The following is a 26,748-nucleotide window of genomic DNA, read 5'->3' as shown; positions in this document are numbered from 1 at the left end:
TATTTTTGATAATATATTAATATTAGAGAGAGAGAGAGAGAGAGAGAGAGAGAGAGAGAGAGAGAGAGAGAGAGAGAGAGAGAAACTATTATGTTCTGTCATCTTTGCATTGAAATGTACTCATCGCAATTGTTTCGATATAGAAATCAAATGCCAGCGGAAATTGTTAATTTGCTCGCCAATACACGCTTTTCCTCGCGCTTTTCGCAATTCGTGAAAGGATGTTTGGTCGACTGCCAGTTGTTTACATAATAGTCATCCCGAAAGCGAAGTAAAGTGCACTTGAGTGCATTCGCGATTGCCAAATAGTAAAACAGTGAAAGGGAGTATCTAGGAGAACATGCTTCGTTTTTAAGCATCGTCTAAACATATTTGTGTTTATGAGATCGGAATATACTCAATAAACTATTTCTGGATTATTTTCTCTCATAATATTCTTTTTTCTTTAAAATACGATTTTGATATAAATACGTGATCATCAGTTATGTCAAAACAATTATACATATAATAATATACCTTAATTATTAATTGATCATTTATATAATAACTGTGTAATTAATATCATTAATTATCTATATATTAAAATAATTGTATAATTATATTGTATAGTTAATTGTATAATATGTTACATAATTAGCTTAAAGAGAAGATATATCATATATTTAAAGTTGACTAAAAAATTGTTTTATATTCTTTATTTATATATTATTAAAATTCATTTTGCCATATAATTTTCATTGCTTTTTAAGTGATTCATAACTCAGATTACTTCGGCAATTTTTAATTAATTATCTTAAAATTTTTTTTTATTCAGAAGAAGTCATTTCTATTCTTCTATATCAAGCAATATCGTGTATGAAAGATCGATATACCATTAAAGTAGAAGTGCCTCATAAACGACTTCGTAGAAGGCGGAGCATCTAACTCCAAACTTGAAATGCAGTTTGCCATGACATGTTTCGTCTGCAAACAAGTCGACCAAGTATCAATGTAATCGTAAAAACAAGTATACGTGTTTTTTTTTTTAATGTGCGGAAATATATCCTGGTATTTCCCCGCATAAAAGAATATTTTTAAAGCCAGTAAACTTGAAAACATGAAACAAGCTAGATTATGTATAAGTAAGCATTGCTTATAACACGTATAACACAATCCTCGTTATATTGAATAAGTGCAAAACGTAGAAAAAAGCTGCGTGAAAATTCCACGCGATTCCAGATGACTCTTCATTTCTTCTACTTCTGGTCAACGTGCATCTTTACGTAATTTTATATCGCATGTGAAATAGAATTTAATTGAGATGCGCCATCGTCAAATGACTATTTTTGACGTGTAATTGCAATGTCCGCGCGTTTTGTATAACACCGCAGGATTCGCGTTGGCATTTATCGATTTGCAACATAAGGGCACAACGTCATAATTAATTTCCACGTAGATGCAATCGTGCACGATCGTAAGATCCTGAGCTAATTCACGATACGCTGCGCCGCATAAAAAATAGAGAGCGTCTTGCATGCCATTATGCAAAATTATCTCGTTGCATCGTGTATAATAATGTTCGGCTTAAGCGTTACATAATTGCATCCTGCAAAATCGCAAGTTCAGGCGCATAGCATAACGTTACACATTCTGTTACACCTGTTACGTTCTTCTCAAATCTGATATCCCGTAATCGTTACGCGTAGTGCGCGCAGGCGAATTTAAAATAAATAAACATGTGCACGTTACACTTGTCTATAAGTCACGATAAGGAGCGCGCAAACAACAGAAACTGACCGCAGTAGTGTATTAACTAGTTCATGTAAATTAATAAATGATATCAGTGTAGTAAGCGAAACGTACAGAAGAACAAGTATGGGTGCGCGAGTAGACAACGTTATCTTTCAGCGACTCAGCGTGCATAACGTTACAAAACACGTTCCATTGCAAGATTATAACATTCCCGCAAACGATCGTTTACAAATGTGTCAAATATATCGTGAACTTTGTGACAGTAAAATGCATTATTTTCAAAAATTACGAATTTAAAAAAAATTTTTTACATGTTCGTATTAATATGTTACATTTTTTACACATCCAGATTAAAGTTTCTTCCATTTAAAAAGAAATTGTGTTTGCAATTAAAAGAAAGTTTCTTTGATTTGAAAATTATTTTTTGAAATCAAATAAATTTTTATTTTTTTTTAAAGGTATTTTCACTTTAATTTAAAAAATTCACGAAAGAAATTATTCTTTTAATTTAAACATAACTTTTCTTTGGGTGCATAATGTTTCTTATCACATTTTACAAGTTATGCGTTATTTTTCAGCTTTTGCTTTCAATAAAGTTATCTTTTAGCATGTCTACATTGAGAAAAAGATTTGATACATATAATCATTTATTTTATTGTATTTATTTATATATAGTTAACAAAAATCTGTTTACTTTTTCATTTAAAAATCGTATTGTTTTAACCAAAATTTTAATTGTTCTAATAAAAAAATTGATTATTCGAATTAAAAATTGTATTGTTTTATAATCAAATTTTTAGAATAATACAATTTCTAAATAAAAAAGTAAGAAAGTTTTTATTAAACATACATATTAATAAAATAAATCGTTATACATACCAAAAAATTTCTCTCAGTGTAACGCTGCAAAAACACGTTTTATTGCAAGAATACAACATTCCAACAAATAATCGTTTACAAGTATGTTAAAACACACATCGTAAACTTTTTGTGAAAGTAAAATATATTACTTTTGAAAATTCCAATTTTTTTTAAAGTTCCTGTAACATATATACGGAAAGACTGGTTTTAAAATATATAAAAATTATCTATTTAAATTTTTAAATATTTTAGGAAAATATACATTTTTTTTAAATGACGCTTTTTAATTGCACTTTAAAGATAAAAAGAGAACAGATTGAAAATTACACAAGAACTTGTTGAAAATCTTACATCACTTTCCTTTTAGTTGCAGAATCAAGGTCCTTTCTCAAGGTTCTCTTTCTAAGTCATCAATCTCGATTCGTATCACGTAGGAATGATAATATTATATAAAGTCTTCTCTATAATGATAATATTATTGTGCGCGGTATCTAAAATTGTCGAGCATTATGTCAGCAAACAATAATACCACTTCCTTGGCAACATATCTTTTACAAATAAATAATATCTCTTGATCATTACATTAGTTTTTCTTTGTGATTGATGAACAATCAAAAGAAATTTATTTTATCGCTAAAATTACGTATGGTAATTATAGTATAATTTTGCTACGCGTATCCTTGACCTATGTTCTTGATCTCTAATTCTTAGAGAACAATCGTGTTTGTCAGACCAATTAAAAGAACTTTAACAGAATCCATTAATAAATTTATATAACACTAACAATTCTTTTTGTTTTATTTTTTCAATTATATATAATAGATGTACGCGTAACGTACATGTGTATCTGTTGTATAAATATTTTTACTTGCTAGTAAAAAATCTGCATATACATATAATCATATGCAATAAATATAATGATATTGTATATAACATATATGTTATATAATACATATTTTCTTTCTCCTATATAATCTTTATTGACTTATTATATGTTACAAAAAATAATAGGAAAACTGATTAAAAATAATTATCTTTTTAACTATTTTAATTATTTTTTAATTATTCTATTTATTATTTTTCGTGTACATAATAAAGATTATAATAAAAGAAAAAACATATATATTTTATATATAATTATGTATGTTTATATTTAATATATAGTTTTTTTATCAAATTTTTTAGCAATATATTAACTATGTATAATTAAGAAATAAAGAAATTAAACACTTAAGAAATGAATAATATTCAATAAACGACTTTTCAGTAGATGACGTTAAAAAATCCAAACTTTTACGAGAAAAAAATTATGAAATTACTCGAAAGATAGAAAAATATTATAGAATAAAATAGTACATATATTATTACAAATTAGATTAATCATTTTCAACTAAAAAAGTTTATTTGAATTTACTTAAAGATTCGCATGGATTTTTTGTGCAATTATAATTATACAATATTATACAAATGTACCATAATTACAGTCGTTTAAAACTGCAAAATATTTCTGTGTCCACAAAATGACTCCTTCGAATATTTTTGATAACGGTGCTGAATCATATTTCCAATGACAGTTCTCGCGAATGTAACACGACAATATAAAATTTTATTTGAAAAACTCTGGATTCTCAGTTGACTGTATTCGTAGTGCATTAATTAACTATCGTTCCTATGAGGGGTCTTTTTCATCTATTATTTACGCAACAATTGACAGTATATTATTTGATTTCTTGCAAGAGTCAGTTGTTCTTACTATTGTTTATGAAATATTGGAATTTAAAATAGATACATATAATATTACGTTTACGTATTGGTGATTATTATTGATGATTATATTCTAAGTATATTACATTATTATGTACTTGCCCCAGCTTCATATTTCAAATAAAATAGGCAGTATAAGATAAAAGACTGGATGATTTAAAAAGAGATAAAAGATATTAATGTTTAAATTAAAGGTAAAATTTGTAATTTTATTTTTGGAAAAAGAATAAATGACACAATTCTTTTTTATAAGATATAAAAAATTAAATTATAGTACAAAATTAAAATTGTATACAATTAAATTAAATACACAAAGCTCATTAGAAATATAATAATTTACTGTTATATTGAAAATAGATCCAAAAGTTATGGGATACTTCGCGTTTTGTTATTACAATTCCGTGACTTCTGACGAAACAATTTGCTATTTTCTGGTCTAGTTTTCCTCAGAAAATTCCACAGATTGAATCTAAAAATAACATGTTAAAAATATGTTATTACAAAATGGTAACAATGTAAACATAAAACTATAAACCAAAATGTACTGGGAAATCTCAAAATTGTCGAGCCTGTCTTCAATGACAAGCGATTTTAATATTATTAATAAATTTTGATTACAAATTAATTTTCTAATTCAAATTTCATAATAAATAACGATTAAACAAAGAATAGGTTCCTTCCTTTAAATGCTGATTCTATCTCCAATTTAACTATAAAAACCTCCTGCATTCTTTTCTCTATAAATAAAATTTTTATTAACTTTTTATATTTTTGTATCTTTTTATGTTTAATTAAAAGTAAAACAATATATTTTGTAAATTTTTTTGTAAATGTCTCCAAATAATGTAAAGTTTTTACATTATAAATATTTTCTATAACTTGTCTTATTAACAAATTAGCACGAATTAGCTGTTAATTGTTATCGTAAACGTCGACAGTGTTTATTATTGCTGTTAAAAAATATCTGTTCAAGAAAAATTGAATAAATATTAGCTAAAAGAGAGAGAGACTCGCTAACATGTTATATCACTTTTTCAGAAATCATGTTATCGGACCTTAGTGAAGTGCCGTTCATAAAAATTGGCGACTTTAAGCTCGAATTCGAGTTCGGTCCTCCTAGTCCAGAATTGCAAGAAGTAGCCAAGAAGGAATTGAGAGAGTCTCCCGAGATACAAAAACAGTCGATGGCACGTCTACAAGAATTATTAAAAGGTATAAACTGACTGAATATTTAAAAAATCTAATTAACGTAATCTATTTAACGTAAAAGTTACGAAATAAAATATGAATTATTGTAAATTTCAACATGTTAAAAAGTATTCCACTGCAAAACATGAAAATGTGATTACATTTGGAAATTTTTTTAAAGAAACTGCTACATACACATATTCTTTTACGCTATATCTATTTGTTCGTATTTAGTAAACACTGGTAAATTTTAAAACGACTAAATATTTATTAATTTTTATTTTATTATTATTTTGAAATCTCTACAAAATACTTTTGTCCGAAACAAAAAAAGGATATAAAAGAATTTTTAGTTATCATATATTCGCGTTATTATTATGAGAGTGTGATTATGTATATAATTTAAACTAGGATAAATGAAAAATATTGCAGATGTTCAAATGGTATGGTTTTAAAAGACAAGTATCGATTTTTTAACAAAATTTTTTAATTCATGAAAGTAATTAATTTTATGTATGTTGCAATAATGTTCATGTAATAAACAGATCCGAAAGATATGATTTCCAGAAAAACGCGTTTTAAATATAGTTGCAATATAAAAATTAAAGTTTATCTCTAATCAGCGATACCGGTTATATAATCTAAAATCTCCTCTAATTCGAAATGCTCATTTTTCATTTTTCTTCAATCTATGCTTGATAATAACTGGCTTGGGCGTTAAGCATTAATCGCAAAAGTACGCAACAAATACCTATGTGTTAAAAATATCTATTTTATTTTTAATGTTTATATTTTGTGTTACATTTATTTATTATACCTACTCCTTTACTGTACTAAAGCCAGCGGCACACGATACTTGTTTTCCTGCTAAATTACTAGTTGGATTAAAATCTTGCTATATTGGCTGTGATGTTGGCTGCGGTGCCAGTATCACAACCAATCCGATGACAAGAATCTGATCCAGCTAGCAATCCAGCAGGAAAATAAGCATCGTGTGCCTCTGGCTTTATACATATATTGATAATTTCTATCTGGCCTCTCTTAACGTTTTGACTGTAAGCACGTCGCATTTTATAATAGACCGTTATCAGTATGATTGCAATGTAAGTTTTTATTTAAATTTTTAATAATTATGATAAATTTTATTATTTTATTCAATATTACAGATAATTTTTAAATAGACGATTTGAGCATTTCGTTAAATACGATGACATTTAGATTTTAATTATTGATGATAATTAATAATATACAAGCAACTTTATTTTTGTAAATTGTTTGTTCGATAATTACTGTCTTGAATATTTCGTATTCCATTTCTATTCAAACTTCTCGTACGTTGGACAAACGGCATTTCTCATCTCCTCCTAAAAAAATTTATGAGGAGAGAAACGTATGCATGCGAATGTAGCGACCGCGGCTGTCAAATTTCCCTGCGTAAACAGCACAAAATTCAATTTTGCCGATTTTATATATATCATTTTTATGTTCTTTAAATATTTTATTTTTTGAAAAATCTGAAGTTCTTGAATTTTTTTTCAAAACTTTGTACTCGAACTAAAAAAACACTAAAGTTTTTATGTGCCTTTATTATAAACAATTACAATTTTTTAAACCAAATGCCATTTTTATTCGACTTATAATTTTTTTTATGACTCTTAATTAAATTATATTTTATTATATTTTATATTTTCTAAAATAAAATTTAAACATTTGTTCTATAAAGTTGAAAGTATGTTTGTGAATTTTTAGAGATTTTTTTACCATTTTAAATAGGTGAAGAGATAAACAATTGAGATACCTACAATAGTAGAGATGACATTGAAATGAACATGATACTATAAGTGTTAAACTTCTCGGATATTTTTTATGTTTAAAATCTTTTTTATTTAATAGCTGAAAAAAGTCTGAAATGTCCGTTGGACAATGAAGCTTGGTTGATTAGATTTCTGAGGCCATGCAAGTATTATCCCGAATCGTCTTTCGATCTCATCAAACACTATTACAACTTCAAGGTGAAGCATGCGAATGTGTACGACAACTTAAAGCCAAGTAAAGAGAAAAATGTCTTTGAGCAAAACATCTTAACCGTGTTGCCAAATCGCGATCAGTACGGCCGACGTATGCTGATAATCGAACTCGGCAAGAAATGGAAACACAACAAGTGCAGCCTCGACGAAATTTATAAAGGATGTGTATTGTATTTGGAAGCGGCCATGATGGAGCCAAGCACACAAATTGCTGGTGCGATTGTCGTCTTTGACATGGATGGTCTTACTCTCCAGCAAACTTGGCAGTTTACCCCACCGTTTGCCAAAAGAATAGTCGATCTGCTTCAGGAGGCAATGCCTGTGAGGGTAAAAAATATACACATAGTGAATCAGCCGTATGTATTCAACATGGTGTTCGCCCTGTTCAAACCGTTCTTGAAAGAGAAGTTGAAAAGCAGAGTGAGTATACTATGAATCAAAATATTAGCAATACTTGTGTTATCAGTTTATTAGCAGATTCTAGAAAAATATTACGTGGTAACTCAGGAATAAAAAGTTATAAAGGAGAAAGTGACATTATAGCACTCTATTTACGCTTTATACAATACAATAACTTGATTGAAAAATTATCAGTATTTAAATTTGAAACTTTACAATTACATTTGGGAAAATGTTCAATCGATTTTAGACTCAAAGTTACGAAACATTTATTACTTATAGAACACTATAAAAATATAGCAATATTGCATAATGGCGCAAACTTTTTATGATAACGATTTGAAAACGACGTTGCAATTTTTTATGATAGTAAAAATAACTAAAATCTAAGATTGGAAAAGTTATTTTGAAAAATAGTTTATCACTATTAAGCATTATTTATTGAAAAATAGTAACTCATTCCTTGTAACAAATTAAAGTAGCGAGTAAAAGAAACGTGTTGATACGATACAAGTAATGAGTTACTTTCCAAAAGTGATTTTTTTCGATCTTAGCTTTTAGTTAGTTATCATCATATAAAATTGCAGTGCTATTATAAAAAAATCATTATTACAAAAAATAATGGTAAAATCGTTATTATGTATATATCAAATTGTTATTATAAAAAATAATGGTAAATTATTACATGGATTTCAAGTAGGATTTAGTTTCCTAAATATTAAACATTGATAATTTGATTGCTAATTCGATTTTTATATATTTCCTCGCTTTTTTCTCTTTTGCTAGATAATTTTTCACGGCACCGACCGCAAATCATTACATCAATATGTATCGCCGAAATGTCTACCAGCTCAATACGGTGGTACTTTAGAAATGCAAACGATAAAAGGAGCCGAATGGTACTCTTTGTTGATACAGGTCGACAAGGAATACGAAGGTATGTTCAAAAGAAAATTGCAACACTCGTCTCATAATAGTAATAAAATGACAAAGTTCAAATAAAATCTAAAAGCTATTTGAAATGCGAATGTATTTTAATAACAGAATGTATTTCAATAAAAAATCTTTCTTCTGTTGCAGTTATTAGTTCGTACGGCTATAAAAAAACATAGTTCTTCAATTACTAACCGTGCAGCAACAAAAAATAGATATTTGGATTAAATACGAAGAAACAATTATAAAATGCGACATTTCCGAGAAAAAAAAATAGATTTAATATCAATTACGACAATCATGAATCGTTTTTATACGTACATTCACTCGTCGAAATGTTGTCTTCACGAAGCCTTGCTCACTTTGTAAATTGATTTATAATGTATGTATTATTGTACAGTCATTTAAATCTCATTTTTTGTTTAAACAATTTAGTAAAATTGTATAAGATAATATAACATTGCTGAAAAAGTGATGTAATAATGTAATGATCACGTTATTTCTGTACTTATTTTTTAATTTTGATACGGAAAAAATTGGGATTAATTACATGTCAATGATCTTATTTAAGATCTGTAATTTTAATTTTTATCTTAATCTCTCTCTCTCTCTCTCTCTCTCTCTCTCTCTTAACTATTCTATAATTATATGATAAAAAGTATTATACATTTTGCGTACGTATTTCATACGTAATGAATAATATATTTATATCATTTATTAAGTATGCATATGTATGTATACGTATTATATATGTATGTATATATACATATATAATTTCTATTTATTTAAAATTCTAAAATTAAATCTAACTTATGTACTTAAATGTGTGTTTGGTCTGTAGTTTTTAACATAAAATTAAATTTGTATGTATTATGTAATAAAAAATCGTTGCTATTATGGGAATTTGATATATATTTAATAAATAATAGATAAGTTTATACATATTTATCGTGTATTTATTTGCTTGATAATACGCAGTTGTGTATCATAGCACCAACGAAAAGTACGATATTATATTTTTCAATATATTTAATATAGTATAAAACCTATAATTAGGCTCTCTTATATTCTTTTTTTAACATACATAACAATCTCTTTCGCTCTCTATTTCTCTCTCTCTCTCTCTTATTTTTTAAATGCTCTCTCTATTACCATGTATTATTAAAATATCTTAACTCTAATCTATATATATAATTTTATATTCATTTAATATTATACTTAATTTTAAGTTGAATAATCAAGAAACTTTTTCAGGAACAAAAGATTTTGTAAATAATTCTCATAAATCACAGTTTATGTAATACTTTTCATTAGTGCTATTGATATACTGTATTTTCTTTAAATACAAAATTTGCTTCTACCAGATCATCCTTTATGTATGATTTAATAAAACACTTCGCACTCTTTTCGCATGATTGCGAATTTTAGATCATACTGAGCTATATCCGCATCTCTCAAATCTGGACGACAATGATTTTATCATTTTTTGTTATAGCTTCATGCGTACGGTTCAAAACCATAATAATTGATGATGGTAAAGTACTGACCGATTAAATTTCTACAGAGATCATATCTTATCTTTATTAGTCACGTATCCATAATATTGCTCAGCTGAAATAAAATACAGATTTTATTAATATGAAATCGCGAGCCAAATCGTTAGTTTATACGTATTGTATACCTATATGGAAGAACATAAATGTTGTATTAACAACATTAGGCAACAGCAGTTTGATTAAAAGAAATTTTGTTAATTCAATGACAGTATTAACAAGACAAATAATTAATTAAAATTAATAAAAATAATTTTATTATGAAATAAGAACATGATGTATTTGTTTCATTAACATTAAGTGCGCCTCGGTCATAAGTAACTCATGCTGAATTTTCCATTCAAACCATGATATTTGATATTTTGGATAAACAGAGTGAGGCATTTAAAACAGGTTACCTGAATAACTCGCTTGTTTTTAACAATAGAAGTCAATAATTGTTTTGTAGGTGAAGGCGTAAAGAAGGCAAAGATTAAATCTGTTTTTTTAAATGTGTGTGGAATGACATGTTTTATATTCTGATAGAGCATTTTAAAACAAGTAATTGAAGATCATTCAAGGTTACACAAAGTCAATAATGGAAAATAATTGAATGGAAAATAAACTGTTTCAAGGCACTCTTCGAATAATTTCGTATCTTTTCTACTTATTGATATACCACTAATCGTACAAGTAACAAGACATTTTTTCTTTGGTCGCGTTCAGCATACTCAACTGTTGCGAAATGGATCCATGAGTTTGTTGTTATTGAATGATTTACAAGAACACATTAATAGTAACGAGTACTCACGGATCCGTGTAAATACTGCCATTGAATTATCAAAATATTTTTGATTTTACTGCTGTCGGTTAATGATATGAAATACATCATTTTTATACCATTACCTTCGAAGGCAGGTTCACATGAAAGCATATTCTGCCATAACATCACGCCGTATTGTCCTTCTGCCATTTTCAACTCGCCCCCATGCTTTTTAAGTAATGCTCTTTTATCGATAAATTCTTTTAAGGAATCCCAATTTGTCCCGTGAAAGTGAATCCGATTACGAATTTTCTCCTATGATACACAACACATAAATATTATAAGAATTTTACTAAAAGATTTAAAATTCTCTAAAAATTCATTATTGTGCAACTTATAAAGGTAAATCATAAGATCATTCTTATATAATCTAAAATTATAAGGTCATACCTCCAGAAATGGTTTGAATATTGCGAATGCCATGTTAAAGATGAAAGACTGATTCACAATATGGATACCTTTGAGCCGAGTAGGCAAGCATTTTTGTATAAATTCTACTATCATTTTAGCAAAACTTGGTGTGATATACGTTACATGGCTAAGAGATAGACCTTCAACATCTAAAATAATACGCGCGCCCGCGACCTAAGAAATAAAAAGTTTTGTAATTTCAAGTGTACGACTTTTTACTTACGTAAGCACTTTAAAGATGACAAATTAGAAATGCGTTCCCTGGATTGATAAAATATAAATTTTTCGTAAAATAGATTTATTTAAAGTTGCTATTATCATTTGGAAAGATCAATTTTTTAGAAATGGGAACACGACTATTAAGTACTTACAAATCTGTCGCTAAAAATTTAAGACTAAATTTAAATCTTAATAAATTAATGCCGATCTCTCTCAATATCTTAAATCAATTAAAGAAATATTTTTTTACCAAACCTGAGTTCTGTATTCAACCATCGCTAGAAATAAAACCAATATTAGGCCTTTGAAAAAGTCATTGGTCGTCACTTCCTTCGGTTTCCATCGTTTTCCGCCTTCGATTATCAATACTCTGCTTCCATCTTGATTACGAATCGGTAAAGGATATATCAAACCAGCACAAAGTGCAACCTTTTGTTTGGTAATTAACAAATCGGTATATATATGTGGATAATTTAAGCGAAACCGATAGTATCGTTTAATCTGTTGAGTAAAATATAAATATTATCGCAATAATATATTAATTACTTAAAAACAATTCTCATCGTTATTGACAAATTCTATATTAAATGCAGAAGAAATACATCTTAAAATTAATCAGATGTTTTCTTGGCTTTTAGTACAATTTCCCAATTTTTAACATTAATTATTCAAAAAATGATACAATTAGTCTCAGTTTTTCCTAATACTAATAATAAGTTCTCATTATAAATTAAAAATTTTTCTATCTATTTTTTTTGTATTTTTTTCAATTTCTTTATTATGTTTGATATGCAAAACTTAGTCGATAATGTCGATATTCAGAGAAAGAAAACAATACCAAATTGTACGAAAAGCCTTTGTTTTATAGTTTTAGAATTTTTGTAATATATAATTCTGAGCATTTAATTTTTTACTGCAGTCATCTTTATATGTAACGTGTATATTCTTAAGCGTGCAACTAACTAAAGCAAAATTAATTTGTAAAGATATTACGAGATAAGACTTACAAGCGAGAAAGCGCTTTTCGCATACCATTTACATGGTCGTAAAAATGTTATATAGAAGTCGTCTGCATCCGGTAAATGCAGATCTGGTTCTCCTAAAGAAACAAAAACAAAATATACAATAATAAACGGTTTATTAGTTAAAAAAATAAAGTTTATTATATTTTTTAATTAAAAATTCTTATATTAAAATTCTGTGTTCTAATGTTGCGCAATATAGAATATTTCATATATAATTTTTGCAAATAAAATCGGATAAAGCATAAAAAAGATTATATATTGTTATATATTGTACATAAAGTATACACGCGTATATTTTTCAATGATCATAAGATGAAAGAATTTATAAACAATAACGGATATATGATTACCATATTATTTAAATATTCTTTTGTTCTTCTGTAAAGTATATACTTCTGAAATCAAAAGTCTAAAATTGAAATAACGCAAAATATATATAAACATCAAACTTTTATTATTTTATTTTGTCATATTATGATAATTGTAAATTGTTAGTCATAATGTAAACACGCTGAAAAAAACTGTTGAAGTGTTGCAAAACAAATTTTAAGCCTCATCTGCAATAGTTGCACTATCTGTATTGCAGGTTATAAGCTTGTATATTGCGACAGCCAATTTAAAATTAATTTTAATATTGACATATCAAATCGGCTGTCGCCGAAAATAAGCTTGCAACCTGCAACATAGACTATGCTACTATTATAATATAAATGAGGCTTAACTTTTACGATGTCATTTTTAATATTTATTAATTACGAAAAAATTTGCTTGTAATGTCAAAATATACATTTCACAGAAAAAAAAATTTTATTAATTATCATAAAAATTATCATAAAAAGTAAAATTAATGACTTATTTTAATTGATAATGATGTGTTCTACTAGATCTAAAAATCTGATTGAATGATCTAAAAGAATACATTAATAATAACGAGCTATTGAGTTTGCTAAACATAGCCATCACTACTCTAGTTTGCTCATAATTGCATTTCAAGATTGAAAAAGATTTCAACGCGCGGTTTGCATAATTGGACATGTATTTAAATTCACACTGAAATATTAAAACACTAAGATCCACTTTGATTAAAAATATAAATAATAATTCGATTATGTTAATAATGACCGGTGTTCCCAAAAAATGTAAATTTGTATTTATAACAGAATCATTTTTGCACATCTCGCTCTCGTAAGCAAGAAGCGTGACTCTGTTAGAGATTAGTACGAAGCTGCAGGCGCAAGCAACTTTCGTTTTTACTAGATTCGTGTGAATATGGTTGAATTCATGTACAATATTCATATACTTTTACCATTGTTAAATTGACCGTTGCAGAATATATATGTATATGGTAATTTCACGCAAAATTCTGTTTTTATTCTGAAAAGTAGAGATGTGCGAATCATTCAAATATGAATTAAGTAAAATTTGACTATCATTTCATTATAGAGATTCGAATTCGTATTATTTGAGAATTTCGAATCTAAGAGGTTTGAGTACGAATTATGTACATTGACAATAAAATTTTATTTTTTACTAATAAGTAAACAGTGTAGACATGTTATTATTAAATTAAGAACTATTGTCTTATTAGAACTAATTAAATTTTAAAATACAATTAAATAAATATATCTATTTAAGAATTATACAAAATTGGTTTCAATCTACTGAGATACATTTTAATCGGTAGTTTTTAATATCCAATTTAATTATAATACGTGCAAGAGTGTATCAAACTTATATTGATTTTAACATGTCCTTTTCTATTATTAAATTGTAAAATAAAACATATTTTATCAAATTTATATTAAATATTTAAATATATGTATATTTAAAACGTCTTCATATCATATAATTATTTTTTTCACGTACGTATACATAGAAATTCTTTTTTGTCTGTATATTAAAATTCAATGTAATAAAATTATGTTATTATATTAGATAAATTATATTTTAATGATTCAATTTAATTGGATGTCAAAAAATCTCGATTTATGCTAATTCTCAATCTATTCGTTGACGTTCTTCAGATAGAAAGAATTAATCGCTATTTTATATGATACGTAGTAAAAAAAAGAAATGATCAATTGCTATTTCGTAAATTGCATAATTTTTTACAATAATATAGCATTCTAATTGTTTGTCTAATTGAGCAAATCATTGCATTTTGCTAGAATTACACCATGTATAATTAAAGATTACGTAAGAAGGAAATTTTTTGTTACACTTATGTATCGCGCCTCTCTGCGTGGATTAATTATTTTTAGTTTCTCTTTAAATTTTGCAAACACGAAATCCAATGCAATTTGTTCTAATGATAACTTACGTTTCTCTAATTAGGTAAGAGCAATTTTTTTCAAGTGAAACCAATATTATTAGAAAATTACAAGAAAGAAAATGTCAAGAACAACATTTTGTCTAATTTTGCTGTTATTTTATAATACGTAAAAAATCAGTTTTCGGAGAAAAAAATAGACAAATATGTAGGAAAAAAGTACTCGGACGTATAAATCCTTGTAAAATACAAAAAGAAAATAATATACCAAAGACATCAAAGCGTCCGAGCTCTTGACGGATCATCGTACGAGAAAATTAGTTTATTTATTCAAACTAGTTCATACTCATGATACTGATTTCCTTTCTTACTCCTCGTCCCTTAATCTGAGACATCAATTTTGCCGAGATAACAGAGCAATTGTATGATTACATTCCTAATACAATTAAGCTTTTACTACCTGCAAGCAGCTCTCTTAATTCCTTGAAACCTTGAGCAGCAATCTCTGGCGTCTCCCGTAAATCTTCCTTGGCCTTTTGAATAAAAAACCCATCAATTGCGCTTATTTCAACAGAAAGTTGATGTTCACCGAACATGATTTTTGGAGCATTCTTTAGCCAGTGTTCGTATAAGTCTTGTTTGTGTACTATGATCAGCGGAGATTTGTCTTTCATTATCGCGGTTGATGTCATTATATTTAAAATTGCAGCTCAATGAGTATCTGTCAAAAAGTTATAGCAATTAAATTATCGCCCTGTCAAAAGTATATATAACTAGAAAATTTGTATAAAATTTAACATATTTTATATGTTCCAAATGGTTCAATTTTTGTTTTAATTTACCACAAGATGAATATGTTAAGAGGTAACAGAAACATTATGTATATAACAAAAATGTAATACTTTGATTTAATATTAAATGATAATAATTATACACAGAACTTTAATATAAATAATACATACGTTTTGACTCAGATCGGGTCATTCTCAATGTTACAGTTAATATAATATAAAAATCGTTATAAAGTAAAAAAAATTACACAAAAGAACATTATAAATATTGCTTCCACAGAAAATTATAATATTGTACAATAAGAATAACGATATTGTAATTTTCTGTGGAAGCAACATTTATAATGTTTTTTTGTGTAATTTTTTTACTTTATGTCGATTTCTATATTATATTAACTATAACATTGAGAATGACCCGATCGGAGTCGAAACGTATGTATTATTTATATTAAACTTCTTTGTATTATTTATATTAAAGTTCTGTGTATTATCGTTTAAATTTAAATTTCGTAATTTATTTTACTGGCTCTTTGCCCTTCTTCTATATACTTTGTTTTATACTTATAGAGCCTTATAACATTTATTAATTCTATTTTTAATTGAATTTTGGTGCTTAATAATATTTATATGTATTTATTTGCAAATACATTTTCTTCTATTTCCATACTGCTTCGACTATCGAACTTATTACATTTCCAGTCCGATTCGATATTCATACATTTAAAAAAATATATTTGCTAATTTGTATACAAATAGAATTCTTTCTCTTATTTTGATACAATTTGGAAGTAAATTTTAGAAATATATTTCTCTAATTTTTCTCTAATTTAGTTATTTTTAATTAATTAAGAACATTTTATTCATTTATCTTAGATTTATGTTTCAAAATTACATTACTTTTATGTATTATTTGTTATCTTATTATGTCTATAAACGCTATTATTTTAACACTAATTGTAAGAAATATTGAATGCCAATATTTAACAGAAATATAAAACATCTCTTACTATGTACATATAAGTAGACAGTCCGCGGCTGGATTATTTCAACTTTCGATTAATCTCAGTTTACTCTCTCTCTCTCTCTCTCTTTCTCACTTTCTCTATTAGGTGCTACATAAATTACTACATAGATTATTCGAAGGTGCAACAACCGGCCCCGAAACATGATATTTCGTCAACTTACTCGCTATGTCGATTTTGCAAGCTTTACGAAGATAGATATAATTTCAACGAATGCGCGAAAGTAAATTGAAACGAGACCAAAATGCTACTTTTACACGTTTCGTTCCCAGTCAGTCGAGAATCTAAGTACATGTTCATCAGAGTCTTTTCAGTTATGTCACGGAAATACAAATATAATTGTATATGTGTATGTATGTAAATTACATGTGTAGAACAAGTTTTGTATCGCTAACACGAAAAGCTAAATGTAACGAGCTACTTCAAGAATTGCGTAATAAAATGACGACGTACATTCCCGAATTTTCTCTCCTTTGTATAAATTACGAGCTATCTTTCTGCATTGATATAGAAAAAAAAAACAAATTCTCCATTCACAATTTAAAAGCAATATAGAAACATATAAAAATATTTTAATTAATAAACGCATTTAAAATTCATTATATAAAAATTCCCTAATTTACTTTTTTATTTGAAGTATATGTACATTAATTACATATGTATATTAATTACATATATACTGTAAAAAATAAATAATTAATTTTAATTTAAAAACGTATAATAGATTTTATGAAACTTAACATTATTATATTAAATTTAACATAAAAATGTTAAGTTTCAGAAAATATATTCTATGTCTTTAAATTAAAATTAATTTTTTATTTTTGCATATCTCAGAAAATCCACTATACGTCTTTAAATTAACATTTTATTTTTTATAGAGTACACATGAATCAGACAAATCTATCTTTGGATAAAATGAATATATATGTTCATGAAGTATTAATATTTTAACAATAGATCTAGACATGGAAATAATCCGCGAAATGCACGTATGTGTAATTCTATTTCAATAATGATTTAATTTTCCAAAGTCTTTAGCAATTAATAATGTAATATTTTCGTTTATATAATAATAGAAAATCCATTTGTATTTTTAGAAGCACTAATTTTTTGAATAATATATATACATATATATTTGTAATTTAGCTTTTCTAATAATACTACATTTCAAAAGTGAATCACGCATTATTAATTGAAATCATGAACACTCCAATTAGGATTCATTCTCCTATCAAGCGTACTTCCGAACCCACTTCAGAGAGATAACAGTCATCCTACGGCTATTATACGCAGCTTGTGTAGCTTGTTATTACAGCCTATCCATTTCAGTAATTTTACTTTGGCAATTTGTTACGTGAGAATGTCGAACTACTCATTTTGCCCAACGCTTTTACCTTTGCCGCGGAATAAATTTACAGACTGTTTGTTTTGACACTGAAATTTTCCTGAATAACTAAGAAAACCGCAAGCACTTGCTAATGAGCAAATGCAATTGTTTTGACAGAATATCCAGGTATTTCTAAACAAACATCTTTATCTATTATTTTGCTTTGTTGTTAGCAAACTAGGCGTTAATTTTTAAATTTCGAAAACTATCGCCTACTCTACTTTAACTCATTCAACAACATACATACATTATTTATTTGCTGAACCTACGCGTTACAAATATTTTGTAGGAAAATCTTTCTCCTTAAAAATGAAACTTGCTTATCCTTCTTGAAGAGTAAAACTTTTTCCAGAGAACAAGTTTCTCCTTGTAATAAGCGTATTAAACGTAAACGTGGCTATAGTTTGCGTAGAAATATGTTATGTGAAAGGAAAACCAATTATATGTAATATATATGTTATCGAAATTAGACTATTTAGTTTATATATTAATCTACTCGATTTATCGATCAACATACATGATATCATTGTTCTTTTTATCCAAAATATGTTATTATTATTATTATTATTATATATGCAAAATTATTATGTGCACGTAAATTAGTAACGCAAAACTATCCATATAAGTTTGTATGGAAAAGAAGGCAGAATTTGTTAAATAGAAAAAAAGATTGAAATTATTAATTCTCATAGAAAAATACTATTACTGGTCAATAAATTACTCATTTTTAATATTAAAAATACTATTAATAATATTTTTTTAATACTTACAGTAAGTGGTTATTTAGAGCCTGTACTAGTATTAAATTTTTATAGAAGTAGAAAAGAAAAGGCTAAATAGAAAGAAAATTGTTGCATAGAAAGAAGGTTGAATTTGTTAAAGAAGTATCTTTTTAAAAATAAAAAAGTAAAAGATATTTTATATATTATTCCTATGTATATAAAATATAATAAAAATTATTGTTAATGTTGTTGTTGGTGCTATTATTATTATTATTATTATTATCATGCAAAATTAATGACACACCAGCAGAAGTTTTACATATATATATTTATGAATAAGCGTTAATGAAATCTGTCTATTGTTTCACGCAAGATAATCAAGTGTTTTAACGAGTTTGAAAGACAATATGAATAAAGTACAATGACGATACTCACGTAAAGAGTACTATATAAATGTCATTAATATATTAATGAGTGAATTTGAAATAGTTGTGATTACCACTTTTAATCTTGTTTCTATAGCACTAGTTTTTATTTATTATGTTATATATACGCATTTCAAAGTTAATTATATGAAATCTATATTAAAAAGAAAATATATTTATTGTTAGATAGAAGCTATAACCAAAAAATTAAATACATATATATAATATACTTCACTCTTAGAGATTTATCATCGAGTATATAAGAAAGAAGAGTGTAGAAAAATATAAAAATTATAACATTAAAAAAATCTAGTTACATAAATAAAAAGTCTGATAGATTTAATTGGTATATTCAATACAATAATTAATAATAAACTCCCCTTATATTTCAATAAAACGAAGAAAATTTAAATTCGGCTAAATAGGAGTCAGCGTGATAAGAAGTTCGCAAATTTGTAGAAAAAAAATTTAATAAAAAATAAGATACGTGATTACATCGACATTTGATATTTCCGGCTATACATTTTAGCCATCCTCAGCAGAACATTGACATTAAATCTCCAAGTATCCGACAGGAAGCACAATTATCGGCCAAAGAAGTTTCCATGTTTATTGATAACGAAATTATGTTATCAAACGGATCTAAGGTATAACAAAGAAAAAAACATTGTCACTTACAATTAGTCTCCAATAATAAATTAAAATAAATGCAGAATAACCAAATTACAAAAATCGTAAAAGAGAATATTGTCTAAACTCTGTCATGTTCTGATTGAGTCAATGTTCTGCTGAGGATGACTAAAATGTATAGACGAAACGTACGGAAATATCAAACGTCGATGTAATCACGTATCTTATGTTTCATTAAATATATTTTTCTATAAATTTGCGCACTTCTTACCGCGCTGACTCTTATTTAGCCGAATTTAAATTCTCTTCATTTTAATTGTATATCTATTAAAAAATTAACAGATTAAAATTCTTCTAGAAATTAAATAAGCATGATAAATTTATTTCTATTAAATATATACCAGAATTTTTTTTACAATATTAAATTTATTTAATTAGATCAGCATAATTTTTTATTAAAACTTTTTAGTAAATAGAATTGGAATTTTATAGATTCAATTAACCAAATTCTTGTATAGTTAAGTCCATAAAAAGTTTTTGCTATAAAGTATGCTATAAATATTAAATAAAAGTTTAATCATAATAACCAGACAAGTATAATTCTATCAAAATTTTGTATAACTATTAAAATTTTAGTAATATTTTATTAATATAATTAAAACGTTTTTCTTAGTAACGATACAGGTATAAAGAAATGCATATACTCACTAGAATTTTGCAACAATCTCGTAAAGATTTTGAAAATCAAACAGTCACGTTGATCCTTAAAGTCGCACAATTTTGTTCTTAAATACTTTTCACGTATTTTAGAACTATGTATCTCTCATCGCCGAAACTTCGATTCATTCACACCGAAATATTTAGATATTATGAAAACATGCGTAAGTGTCAACGAACGTAAAACCACACCGAGTGGTTGGTTATCTGGTCTTTGTCTCTTTCCTCGTTGCGAATGGCGCTCGAGTGGATTGCGGAAGGCAGAGATAGAGAAAAGGCCTCCTGAAAGACTGGGTCAGTACCGTCAGCACGAATCACCAATGAGAACTGTGAAACAATCCAGTCAGAATTGTTTGAAAGCTTTAAGTCTTCCCCACCTTTACGTGAAGTTGTGAAACGAATAATTATTCCGTGTGAAATAGTGTTATCAAGATAGCTGCTTTTATATTTAGGAAAAGACTTTATTGCACATAAAATGCATGCATGAAAAATTACAAAACCGTGATTGTAAATATTTTCGTATTAACGAAACTTCTGACGATATCAAGCTTGAGTCAAGATTCGTACGCAGATTTGAAGAGATCGCGCGGTTGAGCTGTCTTGAAATGAAAACTTCTGAGTTTTGAGTGGAACTAATAATTAAGGATGTGTTACACAATTTTTATAATGTATTAAATTTGTATTTTAAATAAACTCTATATGCATATGAAAGTTATTTTTATAATATTCCATTATTGAACAACACTTTTTATTTACTTCATTATCATTTTTTATTGTTATATATACAATAACATTAAAATTTAAAATAATAAAAATTTTCATTGTTTTACATAAACACTTTAAACACGTATTTAAAATGATTTATACAAAGTTTTATTACAGTGAGGCAGAATTACTAATTCCTCTCTAACATTCTTGGTTAGACTAAAAGTTTACTAAAGTTCAACACTTGGTGGGATGAAGATATTTCTTGGACACCACCATAATGATAAAAAATATTTTTTTACAATTTAATTGATTTTAAAAACCTACAAATTCAAGTTCAATTAAAAAATTTTAACAATTAATAGAATCTCATTTCTCTCTCTCTCTCTCTCTCTCTCCCTCTCTCTCTCTCTCTCTCTCTCTCTTTGTAAGAAACACAATATAGAATAAAGAAAAGAGAACTTAAATACGGATAGCACATACAAGAATATGCATACAAATATATGTAAGCTCAAACTAATTAAGCCTACATATCATAATATTTAATAAAATAATAATAAATATTTAACGTTTAAAGATTAAAATACTTAAATTTAATCCAATTTTTCACATTTTTAGATTAAAATATAATATTATACATCTATACATAGAATGTTCTGATATAGCAGAATTTAACGATATAAAGGAAAAAATACGACGGATATTGGGAATGATATTTCTTTTAATTGAATTTATTATCGAACTGTTGACGCTTAACTACTTTCATGGAAAAAATTTAAACAATACGAGTTATTTATAGTTTATATTTAAACTATTTATATTAGTGTATTACTAAATAATTTCGAGTCCTGATGATCAAGTGAATCAAATAAAAAAAAAAACAGTCTTTGATATCATATCTGAAATTTATTATAACGTGATTTACTATCAAATTATGTTGTACGAATATATATGATAAGATAGAAATATTTTATAAGGCAATTAATAGATACAATAGAATATTAATAGAGGTCTAGGCTACGTTGAGTTATTAATGAGTGTCGAATTTTAATCAACAAGCTGGCCTCTTGAACCGGATATTGGCAATGCGTTTTAACGTTTGAATGGAATACGAGTAATATATCTTCGAGTCACACAGTAAAAGTATTAAAACTTTTTATAAACGTAACAAATGTTTTTATTACTTTTTGCATTATCCACAAAGAACATCTCAACGTTCTGAGAATATTCCCCGGAAAATGGAATAAAGTATGGAGATAAATCCTAATATAACATTTAGAACAAGCTTCGAATTATAAAAATCTAAATTAGATGACACTCATTTTTTGAATCTGTAGAAAATGTAGAAATCAAAAAATAATTTTGTCGAACCATCAAAATAATGAATAAAACGATAAAGCTGGTTGCTAAAATGTCAAAACTTTTTGCAACGTTGTTTGTTATGCTTGCGTCCTACATAATTATTTTAATATAGTGTGCAACAAAATTATTTTCAAATCTGTATCTCCAGCTAAAATTTTAGATATAGCAAAATTGTTCTTTTTGTACAGAAATAATTGTATCGCAAAAGTTCAAAATAATTGCCATTGCAACAGCAATGAACTGACTGTACTAAGCCACAATTTAAAAAAGAACCATGTAGTACGAAGGTAATTTTCCGCGTAATTGAGGGTTACCACAAACATTATTGCGTATAAAACGCATACTTAGATAACCGCGTTATCTAAGTATGCGTTTTATACGGCAGTCTACTGTATTATCTCAAACAGTTTGTAATGCCGTGGAATATTCAATAACATTGAACAAATAATAACATTGAGGCTGCGATCGGAAATATGATATCACCCAAGTATCCCTGTGTATCATCTTATTCTTTTTTAACATTAAATGTACAAGGATAAGATAATATTCGGGGAAACCTGGGTGATATTTCTGAACGCAGGCTAAATATATACTCAAATAGAACACAGAATCATAATGAAGTCATAATGATATCATCGGATGTCATCATGACGCTATTTATCAATTAGAAACTTAAAAATGACAAATATGTAGATCATAATAATGTCCTTATAATATTATTTATGATTTATTCTATGCTGTACTTGCCTAACGGCCATATTAAGAAACCGTCAATAATTTTCACATTGCATGGTTGTTTACGAAAATAATGAATAAATGAATCCCACTGAGAATTTAGTAACAGATTTAGTTATGGACGCACTAGTGCATGTTGAAGCACTGACGTTATACATTGATTTAATCTGTGTAAAAGTAAAATGCAAATTAATAATGATTGTAACATCTGCGTTCAACTCGATCGGGCGAACTTGTACTGATGGTCCTGTCTCACATGCCTTTACAATACTGTAACAGCTCGAATACGCCGGTAACTATGGATACATAGTTAATAAATATATTTTGGCTTTAGAGTTGAAAAATATTCTTCTTGGCTTTTTTATATCAAATAAACTGCATTATACTGCATCACATCATTATTTACCACGCTTTTTCGCAGTATCTATTAGTCTTTGAACAGCAGGAATATGAGCCCTATATAAAATTAAAAAACTTTTTTTACTTAAAAATATACTTAATAATATATTGTATCCTTTAGATTTTTAAAAGAACCACTACTTACATTTTCTTCGTAAAATTCCTAAAGATATTTTCATATTTCAGCCCGTTATAATCTTTTCCCTTTAACGTGCATCAGTGCACACTAATAACGTTTTTCACTGGCAGAGCTAGTGTGCACCTAGTGCATTTTAAAGCCGTTGTATACAAATTGACGTAAAGATCTAGGTATGTTTAATAAAAATAAATAGAAACGAGTTAAATCACGAAATCCTCAACATATTTTATTGTGCTATTTGAGAAAATATACATTGAGTATTTTATCAATTGAGATATCTCACTTTTACATTCAGATTAGAGTAATGTATAATTGCTTTAATGTGCACTAAGTGCGCATCAGTTCTGTCAATATACAAAATGCTATAAATGTATCTAATCGAATTCGTTACAAGTTTAACACCCTATACGCACAGTCTTCGGATTTTTTAAATTTATTTATATGTTATACAATTTTAAAGAAGAGAAAGCTTTGATTGCGTACATTTTGCGTATATGATTAATTAACCAATTAATATAAAACATTGTAATTAGTAAAGCAGTAAAAAATTACTAGATACTGGACGTGAGTATGTAATCGAGAATGTAAGCTAACGGAATCCTTTCGCCAAAGGGATTACTTTTAAAGTAGAGATTATTTTTAAAATCGTTATTTATTCAACATTTTTCAATTCGCACCAAATTCATACAAAATACATTACTAAATAAATGTATAAACTTAAATTATGCATAGGTCTTTTATTATATGCAACATTCTAAAATAAACAATAAAATTCTCAAATTTTAATTATTTTATTATTTAAAAAATAATATTATTGCAATGACGATATCGTTTTTATTAAAATGAGATTAAATAAAAAACATACTTTTAAATTAAATAAAAAACATCTTGGTTTTAATAAAATTTATAAGTGTTTGATATTAATTATTATTGCTAAATATACACACATAATTTATGCATCACATAAATTAAAAATTCAATGAATAAATTAAAGAAGTTCTTAAGAATATAAATTCCGAAATTATTATTATAATATATATTTTTTAATTATATTACTAAGAATGATCACATTAAAAAACGTTTGATTTTATTTATTACTAACTTATTGTTTATATGTTTATGTATATCTAATAATTTGCACATGACATTTTTTCAGAGTGACTTGGATAGCCTTCTAATTTTGTAATCTTTAAATTTACGCATCGTTAATTGCGTATCTTTTCTAAAATTTTTGCTCTACATTTGCAAAATGAGAATTATTTGCAGCATACCAGTGCCGCGTCATATCGATTAAAAAACCGGTTTAAATTTTTAAATAACTACAAAGTATTATAAATTGTGAAATAAAATATTAGTGTAGCCTTGATATTTTCATATATGTGAATTACGTAATTAGCTTATAGAGTGTTAGATGACTGTACATATAAATGAACCTACTCAAGTGTACACTACATGTTGGAAAATTTATGTTGAATATAACACATTTCATATATCCCAAATGATTCATTCAAATTTTTGTATTTGTTTAAAATAAGAATAACTTTTATGTATAATAATTGTCATGTAAACTATACGAAAATGTAAACAAATATTTTTGCAGTTGTGTTTAATAATTAATAAGAAACAATAATTAATAAGAAACACTTTAACAGTATATCTGGATCTTATAGGTGCTTGTATAATTCTGTGTAAATGTATATACTACGTAAGTAGTCTTTTAAACTGTGTGCCGAAATTTTTCAGTCTTAAAACACAAACTCTACTAAACTACCGCAGTAGAGTCTCGGTAGTCTGAAAGTTTAGGACGCTCGCATGAATAGATCCGATTTTACTCCCGGCCTAAATAATATTTTTTGCAATAAGAATTAATTATGTATATATTTTATAATAATTGTAAATCAAGATGCGTAAAGAATATCAAAAATTATTAAATTGCTAGTTAATTTAGCTTATGATATCACTGCGGTAGTTTAGCAAAATTTTGTATTTAAAAAAAAATTGATCGACGCGCCGTGGCGTCGTTTAAAACTACATATGTAGTATATAAATTTTCATACGGAATTATATAAACATCTAATCTAACTAGACCTGCTAGCTAGACCGTTAAAGGAATTGTTTCTTATTGGTTATTCTCTCACATGTACGGTCTTATCAGATTTAATATTTAGTATTGTTTAATAATTTTCGAATGAAAGGGTTAAAAATCATTCAGGAAGAATAAAAGTAATGATATTTATTTTTATACACATAGATATGAATAGATTTCTATACACATAGAATAATATTTGGTCTTTTACACAGAGGTATAAAAACTCTATACATAAAATAATTTATAAAGTATTCGCACTTTGGTTATAATAAAATTAAAATGGAAATAAATTTACAGTTTAAGCAATGAATAAGAAAATTTATGTAATATTTAAAAATAAAATAGACCATTTATAACACACATAACATTACTTGATAATTTAGTAACAAAAATTCTATTGTTTTCTTACAAATTGATATCAATAATAACAATAATAGATA

The 26,748-nt window shown here is 26.7% G+C and overlaps 2 protein-coding genes across 2 annotated transcripts in view; one reads left to right on the top strand and one right to left on the bottom strand.

Moving 5' to 3' along the window:
- The window catches only part of LOC108779455 (alpha-tocopherol transfer protein-like), a 14,556-nt gene extending 5,305 nt beyond the window's left edge, over nt 1-9,251 (top strand). Inside the window, exons 2-5 of the mRNA XM_018546895.1 lie at nt 5,395-5,568; nt 7,438-7,991; nt 8,757-8,907; nt 9,051-9,251. Coding sequence (XP_018402397.1) covers nt 5,395-5,568; nt 7,438-7,991; nt 8,757-8,907; nt 9,051-9,082 — 911 coding nt within the window. The 3' untranslated portion in view covers nt 9,083-9,251. The remainder of the gene's footprint in view (nt 1-5,394; nt 5,569-7,437; nt 7,992-8,756; nt 8,908-9,050) is intronic.
- A 1,219-nt stretch (nt 9,252-10,470) lies between these two features.
- LOC108779447 (alpha-tocopherol transfer protein) lies at nt 10,471-15,874 on the bottom strand. The gene is made up of 6 exons (XM_018546883.1): nt 15,643-15,874; nt 12,896-12,987; nt 12,144-12,389; nt 11,649-11,843; nt 11,342-11,513; nt 10,471-10,514 (listed from the first exon to the last, which is right to left on the bottom strand). Exons 1-6 carry the CDS (start codon nt 15,872-15,874, stop codon nt 10,471-10,473), a joined length of 981 nt encoding a protein of 326 aa, XP_018402385.1.
- Nucleotides 15,875-26,748: the final 10,874 nt, after the last annotated feature.

This window comes from Cyphomyrmex costatus, unplaced genomic scaffold, assembly GCF_001594065.2.
Source record: "Cyphomyrmex costatus isolate MS0001 unplaced genomic scaffold, Ccosl1.0 scaffold120, whole genome shotgun sequence".
In the NCBI taxonomy this organism is placed as follows: domain Eukaryota; kingdom Metazoa; phylum Arthropoda; class Insecta; order Hymenoptera; family Formicidae; genus Cyphomyrmex; species Cyphomyrmex costatus.
Note: the sequence above shows the minus strand (reverse complement) of the source record. Positions and strands in the feature narration are given on the sequence as shown.

What these genes read in the sequence shown, in the direction of transcription:
- LOC108779447 (XM_018546883.1), bottom strand. Translation starts at nt 15,874, where the DNA reads ATGACATCAACCGCGATAATGAAAGACAAATCTCCGCTGATCATAGTA. An exon ending in CGAAAAGCGCTTTCTCGCTT is followed by an intron (nt 12,390 to 12,895) that starts GTAAGTCTTATC and finishes TTTACTCAACAG; the next exon opens with ATTAAACGATACTATCGGTT. An exon ending in ATGTGAACCTGCCTTCGAAG is followed by an intron (nt 10,515 to 11,341) that starts GTAATGGTATAA and finishes ATTTTATTTCAG; the next exon opens with CTGAGCAATATTATGGATAC.